This window comes from Berghia stephanieae, chromosome 1 (genome assembly GCF_034508935.2).
Source record: "Berghia stephanieae isolate SIO BIC M18660-M18661 chromosome 1, UCSD_Bste_1.3, whole genome shotgun sequence".
NCBI lineage: Eukaryota > Metazoa > Mollusca > Gastropoda > Nudibranchia > Aeolidiidae > Berghia > Berghia stephanieae.
Window position 1 is genome coordinate 130,851,640 of NC_088360.1, and position 25,131 is coordinate 130,876,770.

At 37.3% G+C, this 25,131-nt stretch overlaps 1 protein-coding gene across 1 annotated transcript in view; it reads right to left on the bottom strand.

Moving 5' to 3' along the window:
- Positions 1-25,131, bottom strand: part of LOC144963182 (uncharacterized) — a 103,067-nt gene that overhangs the window by 30,521 nt on the left and 47,415 nt on the right. Inside the window, exon 3 of the mRNA XM_078896906.1 lies at positions 21,223-21,253. Within this exon, the coding sequence (XP_078753032.1) occupies positions 21,223-21,253 (31 nt within the window). The remainder of the gene's footprint in view (positions 1-21,222; positions 21,254-25,131) is intronic.

The following is a 25,131-nucleotide window of genomic DNA, read 5'->3' on the forward strand; positions in this document are numbered from 1 at the left end:
CGCCCACGGGAATCGGAACGATAGAATAAGGACGGGTATTCAGACGAATCGATATCTCTTTATGATATATCGACAATTAGCAATTATGTTTAATGAACAATGTCAAGAAAAATTGAGCCCGAAATTAAAATGGACAAATTAGGAACTTTAAAGTATTAAAACATTTTGAAGCTGAAGAAAAAAAATCAAAGTTCTTTAAGCCATTTATCGAAGTCCAATTCTATGTTAAAGCCTAAAAAAATATGATTGAACCAATGTCATAATGGAGTCTTACAAGATGTCCAAAAGTCCATGTTGATGATATTTTATTATTATCATCATTACTATCAGTATTATTATCATCATCATTGTTACTACTATTTTAATTACTTTTCCCTCCTATTACAAGAGCTGTAACCTAACAATAATTGCCTATTTGGACAATAAAGATTATTATTTTTATTGTGTGTTTCAGTAAAATTCACACAATTTTTACCCGCCATATCAATCGAACGAATAGATAGAATGCGCTTGGCCAAGGAGTTCACAACATTGCCATCCGGAAGTATAACGGACCAACACACAAACTCTGTGTAACCATGAACTTTTATAGTCGGGTTAATACAATTTAGTGAGAACAACTCACAAACGCGGATGGCAAAAACAATAACAAAGGCCTGAGTGACGTCATCTGCATACTATCTATACACAAAACTATGTGGGTGTAACATTAAAAGTTGATTGTAAGAGAGAATATTATAGTGAGAACTAATCACCCAACTGAAGTTAGAGAACTTTGAACGAGAGGATGGCTACCGGCTTGACACGGCCTGAAATTGATGCTATGCATCTAGGTAAAATACTCACAACATCCGTCTGGCGGCTATAGCGTACCAACACATAAAACCATGTGTAACCTTAAACGTTTATTGTCTGATTGATATCATTTAGTGAGAACTAATCATTTAAAATGGCTGTCTAAAATCATAAACAAAGAGCTGAGTGACGTCGATTTCCTTCCCTCTATAGATACAATGCACTTGGCCAAGGAGTTCACAACATTGCCATCCGGAAGTATAATGGACCAACACACAAACTCTGTGTAACCATGAACGTTTATAGTCTGGTTAATATAGTTTAGTGGAACAACTCACAAATACGGATGGCAAAAACAATAACAAAGGCCTGCGTGACGTCATCTGCATACTCTCTATAGATACAAATACAAACAAGAAATGAAGTGAGTAGAAAATTGTCAGAAGACCACAGAGAATAAAAACTTCGTTATTATTTTTAGACAGCCTATGGGTGAGGATTTCTCAGTAAACTATAGTATGCGCTTGGCAAAGAAACTCACAACACTGCCACCCGGAAATATAAGGGACCAACACACAAAACTCTATGGAACCATGAACGTTTATAGTCTGGATAATACCGTTAAGTGTGAATTACTCATAAACACGGATGGCAAAAAAAAAACTATAACAAAGACCCGAGTGACGTCAACTTCATTCTAGCTAGATATAGCAATCAGACATAAAACGTTAAAGGTTTCAAGTTCCACACAGTCTTATGTATTTGAATGGATGGCGGGTGTTGTGAGTATTTTATCTAAACACATAGCATCAACCCACCACTACTCAAACCTAAATCTGACAAATGGCTAACTGTAGCAAAACTAATCGAAAGAAGTGGCTGTCAACAATTCCAAATTCAATAAGACTACTCACTCTGGAAAAAAAAAAAAAACAGATTTGAAAATTTGGCCAGATAACTCGTCCTTCAAATATCGAGCGACTTAAACGACCTTCATTTTTTGCAAAAACTCTCAAACCTGGGACTTCGCGAAGTCTTCCATCAAATAAGTCTCAGTTTTGAGAGTTTTTGCTAAGATGAGGGTCATTTAAATCGGTTGATATTTGAAGGACGAGTTTTCTGGGCAAAAGTTCAAATATTTGGTTTTCTAGTGTACGGCAGATGTTACACGTCAGTTTTGTTGTTGTTGTTGTTGTTGTTGTTGTTGTTGTTGTTGTTGTTGTTTCTTTGGTGGGGGGGGGGGGTGCGCGGGGGGTCGAATCATCTTTGCCATTTCCAAAAACGACAAGACAGGCCTGGGAAAAGTGATGAGGTCAAAAATATCAAGTGTCGCCTGAGGTTGTCGTGGCCAAATGGAATTGCGTCATTCGATGAGAAAAAGACTTTTCTAAAAAAAAAAAATCTTCGCTTTTTTGGCCGAACTGAACAAGTATTGTTTTTTGTCTTTTTGTTTTCTAGGATTAATAAAAATGTTTTTTTTTTGTTTTTTTTTTGTTTTGTTTTTGTTTTTGTCTTTTTTTTGGGGGGGGGGAGGTGTCAGTCGGCTGCAGAATTAGAATGGGATAATTTGATTGATTCAATAAAGGAGTTTGTTGGTGGGAGATTTGTAGACGTCCTGGGCAGGAGGTATTTAACATTTTATAGAATAAGAAATTGGACTGTGAGAGAAATGGATGAAATTGTGATCTTTTTAGATGTGAAATGCTAAGATTTTCTTTTCAGGGGAGTATGAATGTGTGCTATATAAATGCTCATAAAATTACTATTATTATAATCATTATTATTATTATTATTATTATTATTATTATTATTATTATTATTATTATTATTATCATTATTAATGTTATCATCAACATCATCATCATCTTCATCATCAAGTTTTGTTTTGTGCTTTTTTTTATTTTTAAAGTAATTGTTTTATTGCCGAAATGACAACAACAACAACAACAAAAAAAAAAAAAACAAACAAAAAAACAACAAACAAACAAGCAAACAAAACAACTTTTGTCAATGTCTGGCATACCAAACTGTAATGATGACTGTCTCTATAATAATTTTAATTATCACCAGTAGTACTCGTGGTATTTTTAACATTATTGGACAATGACTAATATGACGACCAATAATATTCGTGAATATTCTGAGATCCTACGATAATTTAATAATGAGAGTAATGAGAGATTGCCAAAAAATGATAACAAAGATCAAGGACAAAGACTCCCTGAGAGTAATATTGTCCTTATCATTACCTGTTTATTCGCGTTTAGCGGGCTATAGTGATTGCTTGCCACCTTTTAATCAGAACGTTAGTCTATCGCAATGTATGTTCCATCCAATCCAACAATCCCAGCTAATCAATCACTGCTTAGTGAACCCAAATCTCATTTTAGAAATCATACATGTTTTGTTTTTTATTAAAACCAACTAAACAGTTTTAAAATTAGCCTGGACCAACACACAAACTATGTGTAACCTTGAACTTTTATAATCTGGTTAATACAGTTTAGTGAGAATTACTCGTAAACGATGGATGGCAAAAAGCAATAACAAAGACCAGTGACGTCATCTTCATTCTATCTTTGATCGGGTTCAACAGTCGTGACGTCACTTCCCTCGTAATGACGCATAGTAACTTAGTAACTGGTTCTAAACTATCAGAAAATTGGCGGACGCCCTTATGACATATTTTTTTCGACGAGCATAAAAGTGTATCCAGAAAAACATAAATCTGATAATGTTTTGACTTTTATACATTTTGATCACATGAAATGTGAACAAGTTCTAGCCAGCATGAAGAATAAAAAGTACAGATTTTCTTTGTTTAGAACCAGGCTGCTGGTTGATGGGCGGACGTGACATCAGACTAGTGAACCATATTGCCATCGGACATCGTACAGTCCGGTTGGATCATCTATAGATACTGAAGTTGGCTTTCCAAAACTCGTTACGTCCATTTTTCCACTTTTTGAGATGTTCCATCCATGAGATAAATTGAAATGTCAATTATATTTTAAGCATCAAAATGACACATGAATTTCCCTAGAATTGTGTGAATTTGAAGTTTAAATACGATAAAATTAATAATAGACCGAATGAGAAATTGTAGGGGAAATAATCCACAATAGCTCAAAATGGGGAAAAACCGGAGTTTTGGAAAACCACTCTTCAATGTATAACGGAAAGGTTATCTGGTCAAATAAAAAAAGGGGCTTTTATTCGGTTAGTTTGAGAATAATAAATAGTATTAGAGGTCATCTGCAGTTCTTCAGTGAGACGTGGCGAAGTCCCAGGTTTGAGAGGGTTTTTTTTTTCCAAGATGTGTGTCATTGTAATCCATCGATATTTGAAGGACGAATTTTCTGGTCGCAATTGTAAATACGTGGTTTTTCATAGTACGGTAGTGTAGAATGGGACCATAACGCATTCCAATGTCGACGAACTTTATATTATATCAAATATTTACAAACTAAGCTCGGGGTAGTCTGGATTTTAGCCACGTTGTAGCCAATTGTTAAACGAGATCGGTACTGTGGAGCGGTTTTTATTGATTCTACGTGCTTAGTTAAAATGCTCACAACATCTACCAGCCGGATATAACGTATCAATAAAGAAAACTATGTGTAACTTTAAGCGTTGATTAAGGGGGCAGTGGGGCTCAGAGGTATGGTCTTTGCTTCGTACCCAAAAGGCACCGAGTTCGACAACCTGCCTCGTTGTGTGGCCTTGAGCAAATCACCTCGCTCACTTTTCGGCGCTACACTGCGGCTGACGCCTGGGTTATTCCAGTTTTCCCTTAGGATAGACCCTAAAGACAAATTTCCCGTTCAGGATGAATAAAGGGAATTTTATCTTATTTATCTTTATCTTATACAATTTAGTGAGAACTTCTCATAAACCCAGGTTTGAGAGCTTTTGCCAAAGAGTAAATAAGATCGATCGGTGTGTTTTTCGATAGTACGACAGAGATGTGGTCTGTTTGTCTTCGACGTGATGACTTTAATGGTCTCTCTCTCTCTCTCTCTCTCTCTCTCTCTCTCTCTCTCTCTCTCTCTCTCGAGAGAGAGAGAGAGAAATAAATAAAAGAAAAAGAGAAGACAATTTCATATATAGATAGAACGAAGATGACGTCACTCAGGTCTTTGTTATTGTTTTTTGCCATCCGTGTTTATGAGTAATTCTCACTTAGGTGTATATCCAGACTATAAAATTTTAAGGCTACACATAATTTTGTGTGTTGGTCCGTTAAACTTCCGGATGGCAATGTTGTGAGCTTCTTAGCCAAGTGCAACTATCCATATATATATATGATTTAAGATTGAGCCAAGGATGTAAAGGGTTAATTTAATTATAATTATTATCAACACATATACACATCTAAACTTTTTTTTAAAAAACCCAGCAAGTACACACGCATACATGATATAAAGCGTATAACCGCATTCCAAACACAACATAGACAAATAAATACAAAAATCAGCCCTGTGCTCACTCAGCAAAAACCTTAGAGAGACATGAACCAATGTTTGGGATAATCTATGGCCATAGCAGACTAAAGAGAGCATTGGATATGGCCTTTTGTTATCTAATTATTCAATTATCATACCAACCACCATTCCTCATCCCCCCCCCCCGCCCCGCCCCCAACCACAATTTCCGACCCATCACCAACGCCCTTGCCATTGGGCATATGTCACACAACACAATGCCAACATTACATATGCACTCTCTGTCTGTTGTCAACTAACAAATAAATTTTGTTTTCATTCTGGCCAGGAGTTTTTTTTTTTTTACCTCATACTCGAATGACTGCGTCACTCTGGTAACATGTCGGAATAAATTTATCTGTCTAGATAACAAAAATGATTTTAGATTTTAAGTTTTAAAAAAAGAGGATCAGATTAGTTAATTTTGAGTTTAATTTTACGCATTTATTTATTTATTTTCATTTATTCATTTAATTTTTATCATATACTTATTTATTTATTTATTTATTCATTTATTTGACTATTTATTTATTCATTTATTTGGATATGTATTTATTCGGTCATGTATTAATTTATTTGATTATTTATCCATCTATCTTTTTATTTATTTATTTACTTATTTAGCTTACTATCCTTAATGAAGGCATTTATCTTAACCCAGTAGTGAATGGATTGCTGAGTCTGTCAGATTTGGCGGAAAGTACTTTGCGATAGACTATCTTCCTATTCAAAGGATACCAAGCAATTACTAATGTCCGTTTCACGCTATAGAAACCGGGATAAACCCCGACTCCATGGGTCTAATGATTCTGAACGACTACTTAAAAAAAAAAATACTGCAATACTTTGTAAAAAAAAAAACCCAACACATTTTCAAAATTTTGTCCAGAGAAATTGTCCTTCAAATTATATCGATTGAAGGAAGTCCCGGGTTTGAGAGTATTTTTTGTTGTTGAAAGGTGAAGGTCATTTAAATCGATCGATATTTGAAGGACGAGTTTATCTATCGATTTATGACGTAAACGATTTTGGCCAAAAACCAAAATAGCGTTTTGTTGAATTGATAGGTGGTTTGTTTATGCCCGTATGCTAATAATATGTACAGTTCGCAGTCCCGGTGGACCACGGTCTGCGGGCCTGTTCAATGTCTGGTCCACGGACGTAATGACGGAGATCAGGTCTCAAGTTACAGACAATTGATGGGGTGACCAGTGTATTGATAACTCTGCTGGTCAGATGAACTATTTTGTCGTACTCTAAAAAAATCTCATATTTAAAATTTTGGCCAGAAAGCTCGTCCTTCAAATATCGATTGATTAAAACAATCCTCACCTTGGCAAAAACTTTTAAACATTTAGAATTCGTAGAATCCCAGGTTGGGAGTTTTTGTCAAGGTCAGGATCATTTTATTCGATCGTTATTTGAAGGACGAGTTTTCTGGCCAAAATTTTAAATACATGTTTTGTTTTTCCAAAATACAGCAGTATTATGGTAATGACCATAAATTATTCACATCTAGAATTTAGTTATGAGAGATCGTGCCTCATTTCCATGCATACGCGACCTAAAATCAACCATTTGTATTCAATAGGGCTAGATTAATGGACGTAAGGCGTGGAGAGGAAACTTTTAATGTCCATTATATTACATAGTTGGCACCAATATTCAGTCAAGCCCTGTTGAGCACGGTGAGTCACTGGATAGGTGTAATTGAACGCAAATCAAGTTTCCTTGGATAAGACTGATAACTCGGTTTTAGCCGTACACATGTGACAGAAATATTTTTTTTTAAAAATTGGTTCCATACGACTGAAGGGATTACGTGAAACGTTGTGAAGCGCACTGAGCATGGTGAAAACGTAGATATACCCTAAATAAGTGTGGATATTTCTATATTTTAAAATTTCCTTTATTCATCCCCACGGGGAAATTTGTTTTTAGGGTCTATTCCAAGGGAAGACTGGAATGACCCAGGCGTCAGTCGCAGTGCAGCGCCGCAAAGTGAGCTATGGCTAGGTGACTTGCGCAAGGCCCCACAACGCGCGGTGGGTGATTGAACTCAGTACTTCTCGGGTACGAAGCAAAGACTGTGCCGCTCAGGCACGCTGTCCCCTATATACTTATATCATCATAATGGGTTGTTAGTGCTTAGTGAATAGAGATAGTATGCGCTTGGCTAAGAAGCTCACAACATTGCCATCCGGAAGTATAACGGACCAACACACACAACTGTATGTAACCTTGAACGTTTATAGTCTGGTTAATACAGTTTAGTGAGAGCTACTCATAAACGCGGATGGCAAAAAACAATAACAATGGCCCGATTGACGTTAACTTCGATCTATCTATAAGATGACATAGGGACCCATGAGCAGATGATTCGGCTACAGAACACTGACAAGTTGATTTGGGGGGGAGGGGGGGGGGTGTTTGATTTTTTGTTTTGTTTTGTAACACTCCATGCATCCAGGAGTGATTAGAATTAGATGGATGGGTCTATTTGACCTGTCGGTCAATGCTTTGCGATAGCCCAGGCCTGACATTCCACGGGTGGAAATCAAGGAGTCACTGCCTCTTTGACTGGTGCACTGTCGTACTCTAGAAAGACGGGATTGAAAAATGTGTCCGGAAAACCCGTCCTCGATATATCGATCTATCTAATTAGGTGAACATCATCTTAGAAAAAACTCTCAAACTTCGGACTTGCTGAAAGACCTTACGACAGTTAACTGGTTGACTCGTATGTCATTATGTAAGAAAGGGGGTCCCGATAGCTCAGTTGGTAGACCACTCGCTTCACACGCAAAGGGACCGAGATCGATTCCGTGAGCAGTCGAGATTTTTTTCTGACACCCTGTCCACCCAGCAGTGAATGGGTAGCTGAGTCTGTTTGATTTGACGGAAAGTACTTTGCGATAGACTAGCGTCCTGTCCAAAGGATAGCAAGCAATTGTTATTGTCTGTTTCAGGCTATAGAAACCGGGATAAACTCCAGCTCCATGGGCCGAATGACTCTGAAGGACTACTTTTAATCTGTAAGAATTAGTTTTATATTTTTTAGATTTGCCAGTATTCCTGTACTCGTTGGGAAAAAAATATTCTATGGGATGTACGGACCAATTCTGAACCCCAACCCTATTTTTTGTAAATAATAAATTTTCATCTAATATCGGAGCTTAATCAATGTCCCAATTGTTCTCCCCATTCCTTAAACCGCTAGCTTGCCAATAAAGGTTCTTTGTCTTGTGTGTTGATACCATGACCTCAAGAAGTTGCGGGAATGACGATGATAGAACGGATTGTTCAAAGCATCCGGCTGGTTGCCATGAGGGGGTGGGGGGGGGGGGGGTACCGGAACAGTTCGGTCCTCGGCTCAGACCACCATAGCAAAAATATTTCTTTTCCATTGTCTTCTGAATCGTCTATACTCACTCAATAGCTTGTTATTATTATTATTATTATTATTATTATTATTATTATTATTATTATTATTATTATTATTATTATTATTATTATTATTATTATTATTATTATTATTAATTCTTATTATTATAATTATTATTAATGCAAAGTCCTGGGTTCGAGTCGCACTCGGATCGGCGCATAGTTGAGTCCTTGAAAAAGGCTTTTTACTCACATTCTCTCACCGTACTCAGGTGTAAAATGAGTACCTAGCCGCTAATAACGTTGTCTCTGTCGGGAGAAGAAAATGTAGTCTCGCCTACAGGCGTCAAGTTTTGTCCGACATTCTAAGCATTGTTCTTGATGGCCAGGGACTCCCTGCAAAGACTGCAAAGCTCTTTGAGCATGTTTAGTGGACATTACTCTATTAAAAAGTTCAAGATTTTTCATTAAAAAAATACAATCAACGGAGAAAGGTTATGGTCTGCCAAATGATGGAGAGAACGATAAACTGAGTAAATGTGACCCTTCGCCTCAAAACGGTATTAAGTCGGGTTGGTTAATATGTTGAAAAATGAATTTATAGCCAGAAAATTCAGACTTAAGTTGAGTTTATATGATTTATTGAGGAGAATGGCAACCATATATATATATATATATATATATATATATATATAATATATATATATATATATATATATTAGGGTGCGAATGCCAACAATTTATATTTTTGACCAGTTTAACATTAAATTCGGCTTTTAAGAATCTGGTTCGTTCCGACATAATACCGTTTTGAGACGATGAGTCACAAATGTGACTCATATATAAGGGAACAAACGGCCAAAACGTCGTTTGTTTTGTGTTGTTCCCTTAATATATGAGTCACATTTACTCCCTTTATCTTTCTCTCCATCCTATTAACTCATTTAGATACCTCTACTTCTTGGTTCTACAATATGAGTATTGGTTGTGATAAGCAACCCACGTTCAACCTGTTGATGGGTCAGTAGTCAGTGATAAGCAACCCGCATTCAACCTGTTGATGGGTCAGCAGTCAGTGATAAGCAACCTACGTTCAACATGTTGAGGGATCAGCAGGACAGTGATAAGCAACCCAAGTTCGATCTGTTGATGGGTCAGAAGTCAGTGATAAGCAACCTACGTTCAACCTGTTGAGGGATCAGCAGGACAGTGATAAGCAACCCACGTTCAACCTGTTGATGGGTCAGCAGTCAGTGATAAGCAACCCGCGTTCAACCTGTTGATGGGTCAGCAGTTAGTGATAAGCAACCCAAATTCAACCTGTTGATGGGTCAGCAGTCAGTGATAAGCAACCCACGTTCAACCTGTTGATGGGTCAGCAGTCAGTGATAAGAAACCCACGTTCAACCTGTTGATGGGTCAGCAGGCAGTGATAAGCAACCCAAGTTCGATCTGTTGATGGGTCAGAAGTCAGTGATAAGCAACCTACGTTCAACCTGTTGAGGGATCAACAGGACAGTGATAAGCAACCCACGTTCAACCTGTTGATGGGTCAGTAGTCAGTGATAAGCAACCCGCATTCAACCTGTTGATGGGTCAGCAGTCAGTGATAAGCAACCCAAGTTCGATCTGTTGATGGGTCAGAAGTCAGTGATAAGCAACCTACGTTCAACATGTTGAGGGATCAGCAGGACAGTGATAAGCAACCCAAGTTCGATCTGTTGATGGGTCAGAAGTCAGTGATAAGCAACCTACGTTCAACCTGTTGAGGGATCAGCAGGACAGTGATAAGCAACCCACGTTCAACCTGTTGATGGGTCAGCAGTTAGTGATAAGCAACCCAAATTCAACCTGTTGATGGGTCAGCAGTCAGTGATAAGCAACCCACGTTCAACCTGTTGATGGGTCAGCAGTCAGTGATAAGAAACCCACGTTCAACCTGTTGATGGGTCAGCAGGCAGTGATAAGCAACCCAAGTTCGATCTGTTGATGGGTCAGAAGTCAGTGATAAGCAACCTACGTTCAACCTGTTGAGGGATCAACAGGACAGTGATAAGCAACCCACGTTCAACCTGTTGATGGGTCAGTAGTCAGTGATAAGCAACCCGCATTCAACCTGTTGATGGGTCAGCAGTCAGTGATAAGCAACCCAAATTCAACCTGTTGATGGATCAGCAGTCAGTGATAAGCAACCCACGTTCAACCTGTTGATGGGTCAGCAGTCAGTGATAAGAAACCCACGTTCAACCTGTTGATGGGTCAGCAGTCAGTCATAAGCAACCAAAATCAACCTGTTGATGGGCCAGCAATCAGGACAGTGAAAAGCAACCCACGTTCAACCTGTTGATGGGTCAGCAGGACAGTGATAAGCAACCCACGTTCAACCTGTTGATGGGTCAGTAGTCAGTGCAGTGACTGTTCAAGACAATTATCGATCATCAACCAACTTACCGCGAGCCCATTTCCCGGTACAAGACACGTGAGGGAATTCAAACCGCAATGTCAACAACACAGTAACCCTGGTCGTATTCATCACGACTATTTGTTGTTGTTGAACTGTGGACCTGACTAGCACGGAACGCCATCATCCACACTTCCCCGCCTCTCACCCTGTCCCTACACAATTGACCTAGTTTTTTCTATTCTCTCTCTCTCTCTCTCTCTCTCTCTCTCTCTCTCTCTCTCTCTCTAGATATCCTGTTCCAAATAGACATTGGAAATCAATTGGTTTTTCTTGAAAACCCCATCACACCATCACGACCAGTGTAAACGAACCCTGCCAGTAAACCTAACACACACACACATACACACACACACACACACACACACACACACGGACAAATAGAAGAAAGTACCTTCCGCAATTACCATCCGCTACTTCCACAAATTGCAAAAGTGGGCCATAATTCTGTACTCTGGAAAGAGAACATGTATTTAACTCTTTCTCCTCACCATACATTTTCAGAATTTTACCCACAATTTTACACCCACCCTAAACAAAAATAGATTTATTTTTTTTCAAACAGAAAAGCAAAAAGCACACTCTATCTATAATATTCTTCAGCAAAATAAGCTCTACAACACAATGTCAAGTTTTTATTGCTATATCAACATATTCTCTTTAACCCTTTCCTTACCACCCATAGGAAAATCGTCACATTCGTTACGATGCAGCCAACAATTTTCTTATTCTGATTGCAGTTTGTTATAGTTATAGCCATAAAAACTCGAGACTGTGTTGCAGAGCTCATTTTTCTGAACAAAATATAGAATATACTCATTGCTAATCTGTTTGAAAAATATATTTTTGTGTTGGGTGAGTATGAAGTTTTGGGTAAAATTCTGAAAATAGCTGGTAAGGAGAGAGTTAAATGATGTGAGGTAAGAAAAGAAATCAGAATGAAAACATTGTTGGGTGAATCGTAACGAAAGTGACGATTTTCCTATGGTTGGTATGGAAAGGGTTAAAGGAGGTTTGAGGGATTTTAGCAAGATGAGGGTCATTTTCATCGATCGATATTTGAATTTGTCACCCATCGTCTCAAAACGGTGTAATGTGAGGATGACTTGGACTAGGAATAATTATTATCACTATTTATTGAGATGTTAAAATTACAAGGAATAGTAAATAAATAAATGTATAACAGGCTTGATGCTGTAGTGAAGAGTGAGATTCTCAAACTTTTAGCCAAGATACAGACCAGAAAGTTGATATCATTCATTATTGTATCTCTATATTTTTTAATAATTGGATTCAATAGTCTGATGTCGCGTCAGCCTAGCAACGGCGGCCATCGTGGTTCTAAACAAAGAAAATCGGTACAATTTATTCTTCATGCTGGCTAGATCTTTTCATTTGTCTTGTGATTAGAATGTGTAAAAGTCAAAACATGATCAGATTTATAATGTGTTTTTTTTCCTCTGGATACGCTTTAATGTTCGTCGGAGAAATATTTCATAAGGGCGGCCGCTATCGTTCGGTTAGTTTAGAGCCAGTTACTAAGTTACCATGCGTCATTACGAAGGAAGTGCCGTTACGACTGTTGAAGCGTATTGAAGACAATGAACGTGGCCCTATCACACTTGTATATATAATTTCTAGTCTCCATGAAAATCACAACACGTAAGTAAACCAACAGTGACCCTGACCAACTATTGTGACCTTGATTTAAAGTCAAAATATAATGACACGGGTGGCCGTTTTCCGAGATCCCAATTGGATTCAATAGTCTAATGTCACGTCGCCCAGCAACGGCGGCCATCGTGGTTCTAAACAAAGAAAATCGGTACTTTTTATTCTTCATGCTGGCTAGAACTTTTCATATGTCTTGTGATCAGAATGTGTAAAAGTCAAAACATGATACGATTTATAATGGTTTTTTTCCCCTCTGGATACGCTTTTATGCCCGTCGGAGAAATATTTCATAAGGGCGTCTGCCATTGTTCCGATAGTTTAGAGCCAGTTACTAAGTTACCATGCGTCATTACGAGGGAAATGACGTTACGACTGTTGAAGCGTATTGTGACTTTGATTTAAACTCAAAATAATGACACAGGTGGGCGTTTTCCGAGATCCCAATTCAAAATGTCAGGGTCAAAAATACAGGGGCAAGAACTCTTGATAATATTAGCTTCGATCGTGTTTTTAAGAATAGAAGAATTTTTGCATTTAATTTGAGTAAATCTTTTAACCTGTATAATATAAAATGGTTTTGGGGGATTTAAAAAATAACCTTTTTTTACCTTTGTGACGTAATTTCTCAAAATGCTCAATATGCTCATGGCAGCACTATTTAGATATTTAATCTAGAGATGTTCAACTTTGAATGAATAAATAAATGTGGCGTACGCTATTTTTTGGAATGGGGGGGGGGGGGGGGGGGGGGGTTATTGTTAAATTCATGACTTGTGAACTAGACTATTTGCGAGCGATTGTCACGATTTTACGATTGTTTTCTTTGTCGCTACTCGGTTCTGAATCGTTTATTACGAGATTGGAAACCTTGACTCTGGGATTCGGGGACAATTGGACTTGGAATTTCATGAACTCTCCCATGACCCAGTCGCTCATTATCATTTACACAAACATTAAAGGGAGAGAGGGAGAGAGAGAGAGAGAGAGAGAGAGAGAGAGAGAGAGAGAGAGAGAGAGAGAGAGCTGGCGATAACAATAACAGATCCTCGCAGTTTCGGGATTCTTTGTTTCCGTTTCTTGCATGTGGGATGCCATCATTGACAGTAAGAGCTACCACACACCTCACGGAATGGGAGCCAGATGGTGTTTCCTCGTGGGATTTAAACCATAACCCTTTGAACTTTTGAGTTACCACATATTTGATCTGTCCCACGACCTAGACATCCCGTGTCATTACTTCAGCCACTAATGACGAGAGCAATTACGTGTATGGCCGTATTAACCAGTTAAAACTTCCGCACTCTGGAAAGACTCATGTTTAAAAATTTGTCCAGAAAAATCATCCTTCAAATATCGATCGATTAAAATGGCCCTCATCCAGGCAAAAAAAAAAAAAACCAAAAAAAAAAAAAAACAACAAACCTCCCAAACTCGGGAAAGCACGAGGTTCCAGGTTTTATTATTATTATTATTATCATCATCATCATCATGATTATGCAGGCGCTGGAATAGTGAAAAAAACCTGGGAAATGACCCCTAAATCTATATAGCATACACATGTCAATGTCGATATACTCGGTGTGCTATCCAACCGTTTTTATAGGGACTCTGATTTATTAAAAAATCAATTGCTTTTTCATTGAACTGCATTTAATTTATTATTAATTTTCAATTTTGAGTCCGTCTTGTGTCTGGGTGCGAACGTTGCTATTATAGTGTGACAAAATGATGAACAGGGAGAGAGATAGATAGATAGATAGATAGAGAGAGAGAGAGAGAGAGAGAGAGAGAGAGAGAGAGAGAGAGAGAGAGAGAAAGAGAGAGAGAATAAGCATAGATAGAATATGGGAACAATAGGCTTTATTTGTCCGTGAGGGTGGGGAGGGGGTGGGGATAAAATGATATAATAAAATACCGACATTCCCTTTATTCATCCTTAAGGGGCAAATTTTCTTTAGGATCTATTCCAAGGTAAGACTGGAATAACCCAGGCGTTGGCCGCAGTGCAGCGCCGCAAAGTGAGCAAAGGTTGTGTGTGACTTGCTCAATCAAGGCAACACAGTGCGACGGGGAGTCGAACTCGGTACCTTTCGGTACCGCTGAGCCACGCTGTCCCATTGTCTAGCAATGACTATCCCGCACAAATCTTTGGGCCTCTTTTTCGCTCACGAAGTGCCCGAATTCGCGTCAAAATATGGGACGAAGCCGTTTCGTATATGCTATTTTAAAAAAGTAATCACGACGCTGTTTATCGATGAATATGACTGAAAGTTGGCACACAGTTAGAAAACAGGTCATTTTAGATTATGTCAAGCGACAAAACTCGTGCAATTACCAGAAGACCGTTAAAAATAGATTTTTACTCTTTGGAGTAAAATATTTCTAATACTACTGGGCGTGGAGGTTTTGTCGCTGACAAGGTAATACATGAACATTTCTTCTTTTTGGTTGTAAAATTTCATATGAATATGACGAGTACTTTTCCCGTATTTTACAAAACACTATCCTAATTTGCTCTTCAAGTTTCAATCTTTTCATCCACTTATTACGCAAGATACAACGAAAGGTCGAGAAAAAAATGCCGAAAAAGCGTCTCATATTTTCGCGTTTTTTTCCTCTTTGCGGGTCATCCAAATAAATGACACCTTTAAAACTGTATAACTTATTTATTTATGAATGGATTTTCAAAATTCAAAAACATTTTTACTCAGTGGAGATAGGGCTTGGATTTCAGACAAAATTTTCCTCAAAAAGAGAAAAAAACATTTTTCATAGTCATTGCTACATTGTCCCATAAATGTATGTCCTGCGTATCCAGATCGTATTACTAACAGTAATAACGTGACAAATATTTCTCTACAGTCTATAATTTGGTTTTTAAGTAATGCATTTGTGTTTTCTTGTCATTGTTGCTGGCTGAAGAAGGGTTTTGAGCCCAAAACGTTCCTTGTTTAGAATTATGTTCTTTTTACTTTTTATAAAGCTGTTATATTTATTTTTGGTTATTACTTTTTACAGTCCACATTTCTGGCAGCTTTGTATCGCTTTATCATATTATTTGGATAGCAGACCTGCAAATTGCGGCATATTCACTCACTCTCACTCTATCGCCCATGACCGGTTATCGTCGGGGGGAACTCTCGGGATGCAGACTTCACGATTCGACGCCACTCATCACGGTCTTGGGCCTTCCTCATTAGATTGTTCCACGTCAATCCTGTCCAATCTTTAATGTTATCCTGCCACACTTTCCTCTGTCTTCTTCTTCGGCAGCCTTCTACTGTGCCCTGCAATATTGTCTTGCATAAGCTTTCGTGTCTTACGAGGTGGCCAAACCAAGACAAGTAGTGGTTCTTGCATTCCTGCCAGTTCTTTTACTTCGTCCAGAACACTTACATTGGTCCTATTTTCCTAATATGATATTTTTAATAGTTTTTGGCATATCACCTTATACAATTAAATATCACAAACCAAGAGTCTTTAAGACTTTGTTAGCCGTGTACTCTAGATTTGTGACCGCTCGCCTCAAAACGGTATTATGTCGGCAGCAAATATCCCAAACCAAGAGTCTTTAAGACTCTTTATGGCGTGTATTTTAGAATTGTGACCCGACACCTCAAAACGGTATTATGTCGGCTTGATTTAAATGCTGGGAAACAAAACTTGATTTCTATCAAAAGTTCTGAAACTCGGATGAAGTTAGTGTGTGGTTATTTGTTAAGCACTTTGAGATAAAATTGCAAAGAAAGCGCTATACTAAATGTGCATTATTATTATTATTATTATTATTATTATTATTATTATTATTATTATTATTATTATTATATTATTATTATTATTATTATTATTATTATTATCATCATCATTATTATTATTATTTTTAAATTATTAATATTATTATTATTATTATTAATTTATTATTATTATTATTATTATTATTATTATTATTATTTTTATTATAATCATTATTATCATTATTATTATTATTATTATTATTATTATTATTATTATTATTATTATTATTATTATTATTATTATTATCATTATTATCATTCTTATAAATAGTAACGCGTAATGATATCAAGAAAAAAAAAGAATTTGTGACGTCAGGTTATCAAGCGTTATATTTCACTACATACGAATCTTAATAAACTTACCCATGAGCTACATCCGCGACACGAAATAATCCATAGAAACACTCAACTACAACATTTGAAGACATCAATGACAGAACACAGCCTTATAAATGGAGCCAGTTTGCTTGGCGTGCGTTCTATCACGGTCCCAGGCAAACCTCCGACTAGGAACCCCTGTGTTGACATCCATTACTCTGGCACGAAAAGACGTCACAATCCCCGCCACGGAGGAACCTTCTACCGGATAATACCCGGATCAAGATGGCCGGACAAGTAGTCCTCGAGTTAAAACACTTCCGGTCCAGAAAAGTCATGTTCCGACAGCAAACAAAGTCGTAGTCATGGATATTGACGTCTCTCCCCCCCCCCCCTCCATGCTTATCCCTCCCGTCCAACCGACCCTCGCGTATATTTGGATTTAATTTTGGTGACATTGATATAATTCAAGAAAAGTTTCTATTTTTTAAGAAAATATATTTTGTCTTGTCAATAACCCCATGTATGAAAGTATGAATGTATGAATTTATGACTGTATGAATGCATGAACGTATGAATGTATGAATGTATGAATATATGAGGGTATGAACGCGACAGGAAATCAGTTCTGTTCATGTTTTCCAACCCTGAAAAAGATATCGACTCGTCCATTCAAAAACTCACAAGTTCTGACTGTCGATACCATCAATAGTATTTTATATTATTGTCATCAATGGGGTAGGTGCATGGCGTGCCTTAGTCTAGGCGGCCATTTAAAAAAGAAAAAGAAAAAGAAACTATTTTCTAAAAAAGTGAAACATTTCTAGAATGTTTTTTTTTTTAAAACTGACCCCGTCTCTGTTTGGCAAAGGAAACAAAACAAAACAAAAATGAGCCGAAATGAAAAGAAAATGTCAACGCCTGAAAACAGAGAAGATCACCATTGTTGAACCATCGAAGTCCGAGACAACACGACGATGTCTGAATGTGTGGCTATGTGGTCTAGAGGTATGACACTCACCTTCGGTTCGGAAGGTCCTTGGTCCCGTCCCGAGCGGCACATAGTTGAGTCCTTGGAAAATGCTCTTTACTCACATTCTCTTACCGAGGCCAATGATTACCGTTCTGACATGTTGCCATGGTCGATTTGACCAAGACATAATTTAATTTAGCCACGTATTTAAAATTGTGGCCTGAAAACTCGTGTTTCAAATAAATATCGATCGATTACAATCTGATGACCCTCATCTTATCAAAAACTCTCAAACCTGGGACAACCGTGACGTATTCCTTGAAGTTCCAGGTTTAAAAGTTTTGGCAAAGACAAGGGTCATTTAAATCGATCGATATTTGAAGGACGAGTTTTCTGGCCAAATTTTAAATATGGGTTTTATAGAATACGACAGTGTAGTATTATACGAGTCTATCTGTGTGCCGAGGATCATTGGTGTCTGCTGAGGACACCCTGTGAGGAGCTTATCTCTCATTAATCTTTCGATGTCACAGGATTAGTTTGGTCGCCTGGCTGAAGGACGGGTGTTTGAAGGATGGGTGTATGACGTGGTTACCAAACCTGATGGGACATTTAAATCAATCCATGATTTATATTCTTTACGGAAAAGTTCAGTTCAAGAAACGTCTTGACAATTACAGAAATATGGGAAAGTAAATAGCTTAACAATAATAAATAGAGGCTGCGATGCGTTTGGTAAGTCCTTAAATGTTGCAATTTAGTGTCAACTCAACATGTTAGCTGGGGAAAAGTTACTTACACTGAGATACTCTCATAAACTCATAAAATCCATTTTTTTTCGCTTTAGCACCCCCCCCCCTCCCAAAACAAATTAACAAAACGAAAAAATACCCAACTTTGGATAAAGTATCCGGCCTGAAACTTTTCAAAGTTTAAATTTGAGTATTGTGTAAGATAGAAACTGTTTTAGAGAACCAGTTACAATAACGAGTGAGTTTTTACTCACAGTCTTATAAATTAAATCTCATTAATGTTTAATAGAGAAGTCCCGACACATTTCTAAAATACTCAAGTTCAGAGGTGATCACATAATTTAGTGTAAACAGCAATTGATCACGACAAATGATCAATTTAAATGTCATTATCTTCCTCAATTAAGCTTTGTGTCAGAGCACCTGCCTGGTGCAAACTAGGCGTTGGTTTCAATCTAATTTTTTCAAAGTCTTTCTTTTAATGTAAAAACAACCCTCACAAATTAGGTATCTAAATCTGATCCATTTTAATGTCCTATTTAAGATCAATAATCAGATCCAAACCATCCTTCTTTGCTTGTTAGGCGAGAGCTTTTCCAACTGAGCAATTGAAACCCCTTTGGTGTACGGAAATCAGCGATACAAATACAGACAATTATTAATAATTGAAAAAACAAACAAACAAACAAAAAAAACAAAAAAAAACAAACAAACAAAACCAAAACAATATAACCGGTCATGCAAATATCAATTGTCTTCTCCAAGTTCAAAGACAGCGGACAGGTCGAGACAAAAGGGGAATTGGAAGACTGGCGTATTGATTTCCTACGTCAGAAATACGGAATAGATCAACGTGTACATATTTACAGGTCTGATAATCAATATGATTAAGGGCTCATTGTTGTAATAGTAGTAGCGTATCGTTACACGACCTCCTAATTCATTTCGTCAAACCATATTCGAAAGTCCTCCTCCGCCCTTAGAACTGTTTCATAGCCACATCGCGAGCGAAGTCCAAGGTTAGACAGTTTGTTTTTTTGCTAAGATGAGGGTCATTTAAATCGATCGATATTTGAAGGACGAGTTTTCTGGCTAAATTTTAAAAAATGGGGTTTTTCCAGAGTACGGCAGTTTAGTCTAAACCGCCATTGATCTAGACAACAAGAAACCATCAATTTATATTATGTATCTTTCTCAATTAAGCTTTGTGTCAGATCACCTGCCTGACTCAAATTTGGTTTTGGTTTCAATCTATTGTTTCAAAGTCTTTCTGGTTAAAAAAATCACAAATTTAAGTAAATCTGATCTATTGTAATGTCCTATTCAAGTCCAATTATCAGATCTAAACCATATCTCTTTGCTTGTTAGGCGAGAGCTTTTCCAACTGAGCAATTGAAACCCCTTTGGTGTATGGAAATCAGCGATACAAATACAGACAATTATTAACTATTGAAAAAAAAAAACAACCAAAAAACAAAACAAAAACAAAACAACAACATAACCGGTAATGCAAATATTAACTGTCTTCTCCAAGTTCAAAGACAGCGGACAGGTCGAGACAAAAGGGGAATTGGAAGACTGGCGTATTGATTTCCTACGTCAGAAATATAAATGTTGCTGCTCGAATCTCGAAGAAATTAATAATAATGTGAAATTGAATGTGAGCTTCAATTTAATTACAAAAACAGATAAAATGAACGTTTCGGGTTTCCCCTTTATCAACAAAACAGGATGAATGAAACACTACAGATGAATGAGATAATGTGGTAGTGGCGTAGTTAAGATGAATAAATAAAACAATGGTTGGCAGGAAAATGGATCAACGTGTACATATTTACAGGTCTGATAATCAATATGATGATTATGGGCTCATTGTTGTAATGGTAGTACAGCAGTAGTAGCGTATGGTAAGACGACCTCCTAATTCATTTCGTCAACCCAGCTTCGAAAGTCTTCCTCCGCCATATTAATAACTGTTTCATAGACAAGTGTTGTAATGGAAACACTCTTAAACCAAATCATGATATTGTCCATTACAACAGCGTTGAAATAAGCCCATTATTATTGTGTTCAGTTATCAAAAAAATAATAAATTAAAGATTGAGCTTTTATATAGCGCAATATCCACTAAACGTGTTCAAAGCGCTTTACAAGGGGACTCTGGCCAACAGCAACACTTAACATGTAGGACGAGACATGACACCTATTAGGCGATATTACATTTTTTTTTCGGACAGAGACAACGCTGCAGGTACTCATTTTACACCTGAGTACACCTGAGTACATTGAGAGAATGCGAGTAAAGAGCCTTTTCCAAGGAGTCAACTAAGCGCCGAGTGAGGCTCAAACCCAGGACCTCCCGATCTGAAAGCGAGTGTCATACCAGAAGTCCACATTTTAGCCACATAGTATATTATCAGACCTGCTAATATAGACACGTTGGTCTGTATCCATGACTGGGTGGAATGGAATGGTTGTTGAGATATAAATCATACATCAGCTTCCATCCATTACCATGATAACATCGCAGTATCGTCCAAGTGCTAGCACTCGATGACAGGCAGTTATTTGGAGATGGCGCACTTACCTTCTATTTGATCCGCCGATAACTGTTGTCCCTGGAAAAGACAATTAAAAATTATTGGAGATGGTGGAGATCATTCAGTATTCTATTCTGTCGTAAAATGACAATGACAAAACGCTTTTATTTCATTTTGGATAGAAAACTTTTTACCTCAAATATCGATTGATTGAGGGTAAGATAACCTACAAGTGGGTCCCGTTAGTTCAGTTGGTAGAGCACTCACTAAATAAGCAAAGGGACCGAGAATGATCCCGGGTGCAGTCGAGTTTTTTTTTCTGACCCCCCTGTCCACCCAGCAGTGATTGGGTAGCTGGGCCTGAAAGATCTGGCGGAAAGTACTTTGCGATAGACTAGCCTCCTATCCAAAGGGTAGCAAGAAATTGCTATTGTCCGTTTAACGCTAAGGAAACCGGGATAAACTCCGGTTCGATGGGCCTCATGGCTCTGAAGGACTACCACTAACTCGCTACTTGTCAAATATAAAATATCGAACCTGGGACTTCTAGGAAGTCTTGGGATTGAGATTTTTTTTCGGGGTCATCCCAATCGACTTTAAATAATAATATTTGAAGTCAAATATTTCTGTCCAAAATCCAAAAAGTGTGTTTTGTTAGCGTGTGGCTGTGTTGTGTTTAATGTTAGGCCTGCTGTTATGGTGAGATGCCATCTATGGCAACGGGCAACTGTACTCGAAAAAACACGCATTTTAATAATAATAATATATGGTTTTATATTATAGCATAGCGCCTTACCCAGTATATAATATCAACAAGCTCAAAGCGCTTAACAGTAACGTGGCTACTTTCACTCAAACACACAGCCACTCAAACATGCAATATGAAACAATGCAATAGAATTCTACAGTGTTACATATTAAAAAGAAACGTTTTAAGATATTTTTTTTTTTTAATGTTGGCAAAAAAACTGGTCTTGCAAATATTTATCCATTAAAATGACCCTCATCACGTCACAAAACTCTCATACCTGGGATTTCAAAGTGACATCCCAGGCTTGAAAGCCTTTGACAACGGAAGTCCCAGGATTGAGAGTTTTTGACAAGATGACGGTCATTTTAATGGATCGCTATTTTAATTAAGGACTAGTTTTCTGCTCCAAAATTTGAATTAAGTGATTTTTCAGAATTTGTAGGAGCGAGCAGTTTAACAAAGATTCTATCTAAATGGAGATTATGAATACTTGCAGAGTGCATTTCCGCCGCTGTCTACTACCTGAATCTCTGGCTGGCCATGAAAAAAATGATCAAAGTGTGCCAGGTAGATGTCCTGAGGGCAATCACTTATGATATCACTTAATGTATTATGTAAGATAATCATCCACATTTGAATTCAGACAGTACGGTAAATGGTTTTATTATAGATAGAACGAAGTTGGCGTCACTCGGATCTTTGTGTTTTTTTCTTTGTTTTTTTTTTTATTTTTTTTTTTTTTTTTTTTTGTCATCCGCGTTGATGAGTAATTCTCACAAAACTGTATTAACCAGACTATAGATAGTATGCAGATGACGTCACTCAGGCCTTTGTTATGGTTTTTGCCATCCGCGTTTGTGAGTTGTTCTCACTAAACTGTATTAACCAGACTATAAAAGTTCATGGTTACACAGAGTTTTTGTGTTGGTTTGTTATACTTCCGGATGGCAATGTTGTGAACTCCTTGGCCAAGCGCATTCTATCTATAAACGATCAAGGTAACACGTAGTTTTGTGTGTTGGTCCGTTATACTTCCGGATGGCAATGTTGTGAACTTCTTAGCCAAGTGCACACTTTCTATGAAGAGAGGACGTATAGAATATTTTGGCGTCGATCTGGTTTTATAGTATCTAATGTATTTTTGTTTTTATTGGGGTTTGTGTTGTTGTTTTTGTTGTTGGCTGAAGAAAGGTTTTGAGCCCGAAACGTTCCCTGTTTGGTATTTTGTTCTTTATTTTACCCTGATACATTATTCATTCACATTTTTTTTTACTTTTTACGGTAATGTAAACACGTTTTCACTTTCATGTATGTTGTCATCAAATTTGAACATTTATTGGTGAAAGCCTGAAAGGAAAAATTAATAAACTTGATAAGTGAAACCAATGGTAGCACGTCTGACCGGTAATCAGAAGGTCTGAGGTTCGATCCTCAGTCGAGATAGACTGATTTTTTGGGATGTTTTTTTTTTCCTTGTATTTTTCTTTCTTGCTTTGTCTGGCACCTTTTATACACACTTGTTCAGTTCTTTATCTTACACCGGTGCCTGCTCCTTAACTTTTTAATTTGATAGAGATATGAGTTCAACGTTTGAAAGGATTCACCATAACAACGCCGTTATCATAATATCTCTTATTCGTTTTTAGCGTTTCATTCATCGTGTTTTGTTGATAAAGGGGAAACCCGAAACGTCCACATTATCTGAATCTGTATTTGTTTATATTAAATTAAAGTTTCCATTCAGTTTTCTATTGCTATTTATTTCTTCGAGATTCAAGCGCCACTGTTTTCGTATTATCAGGTTAGTACAACCAACTGGGACAGTACGGCTCAGCGGTGCGGCCTTTGCTTTGTACCCGAAACGAACCGAATTCGATCACCCGCCGCGCTGTGTGGCCTTGAGCAAGTCCCCTCGCCCTAGCTCACTTTGCGGCGCTGCGGCTGACGCCTGGGTTATTCCCTTGGAATAGACCCTAAAGACAAATTTCCCCATGGGAATGAATAAAGGGAATTTTGTTTTGTTTTTGTTTGTTTTGCTCAAAAGAATGAATACTAAAATCCATTATTTCATTTATTCACTTATTTATTAATTTTGTCTCAATAAATTTGAGATGATAACGGTCTCCCCAAGCCATTTATTCCACACTGATGCTAAAACCTTCACTCGAGGTGTCTGGCCATCACTGGGTTTGTTTACAAATGTTTTAGTTCGTCAAACAAGAAAATCGCAAAGTTTGTTTAATAAATAATTCCTATTTTTGGAGAATAAACGAAACGGCGCTTTCATTTGGTTGATAATTCACGATAAAAGATGTACCTAATGATTTTAAAGTTCAGTTATAGAGATCTAAAGGCGATTTACAGTATTTAACAGAATTGTGTTATCGCCATATTGTTTTGATGATAATGGTTTCCGTTTGGATTAGTGATCATTACGTAGTTTATGAGAAAATAAAGAGACACACAAAAGGTAATAAATCATTTCAATAGATTTGAATAGGATTCAACAGTCTGATGTCATGTCCGCCCAGCATCCAGAAGCTTGGTTCTAAACAAAGAAAATCGGTACTTTTTATTCTTCATGCTGGCTAGAACTTTATCTCATGTCATGTGATCAGAATGTATAAAAGTCAAAACATGATCAGATTTGGAATGTTTTTCTCCTCTGGATACATTTTTATGCTCGTCGGAGAAGTATTTCATAAGCGCGTCCGCCATTGTTCCGATAGTTTAGAACCAGTTACTAAGTTACCATGCGTCAGAACGAGGGAAGTGACGTCACGACTATTGAATCCAATTCAATGACCAATAGGGTGTGTGAGACATGCCCTTACAGAGAGAACGTCAACATAGCATTGCGCATGCGTCTCTTTTATCAACTGTTTGGTTAATAAATTATCACTTTAAAAATGTTATTACATAACACTTTTATAAAATAAAAAATATAACAAATAAACTTATTTTGATGAAAAGTCCGTAGGTTTGTAATTAATTAGATCTAGCAGGAACCACTTCAACAACAACAACAAAAAAAACAAGTCAAACTCATGTTACACATAGTCCTGACGATGGACGTAAGGCCCTGAAACATCGATGTAGATTGACTCCATTATCGTGGTTATATATATATATATATATATATATATATATATATATATATATATATATATATATATATACGAGTACCCACCAACACTCTATATAT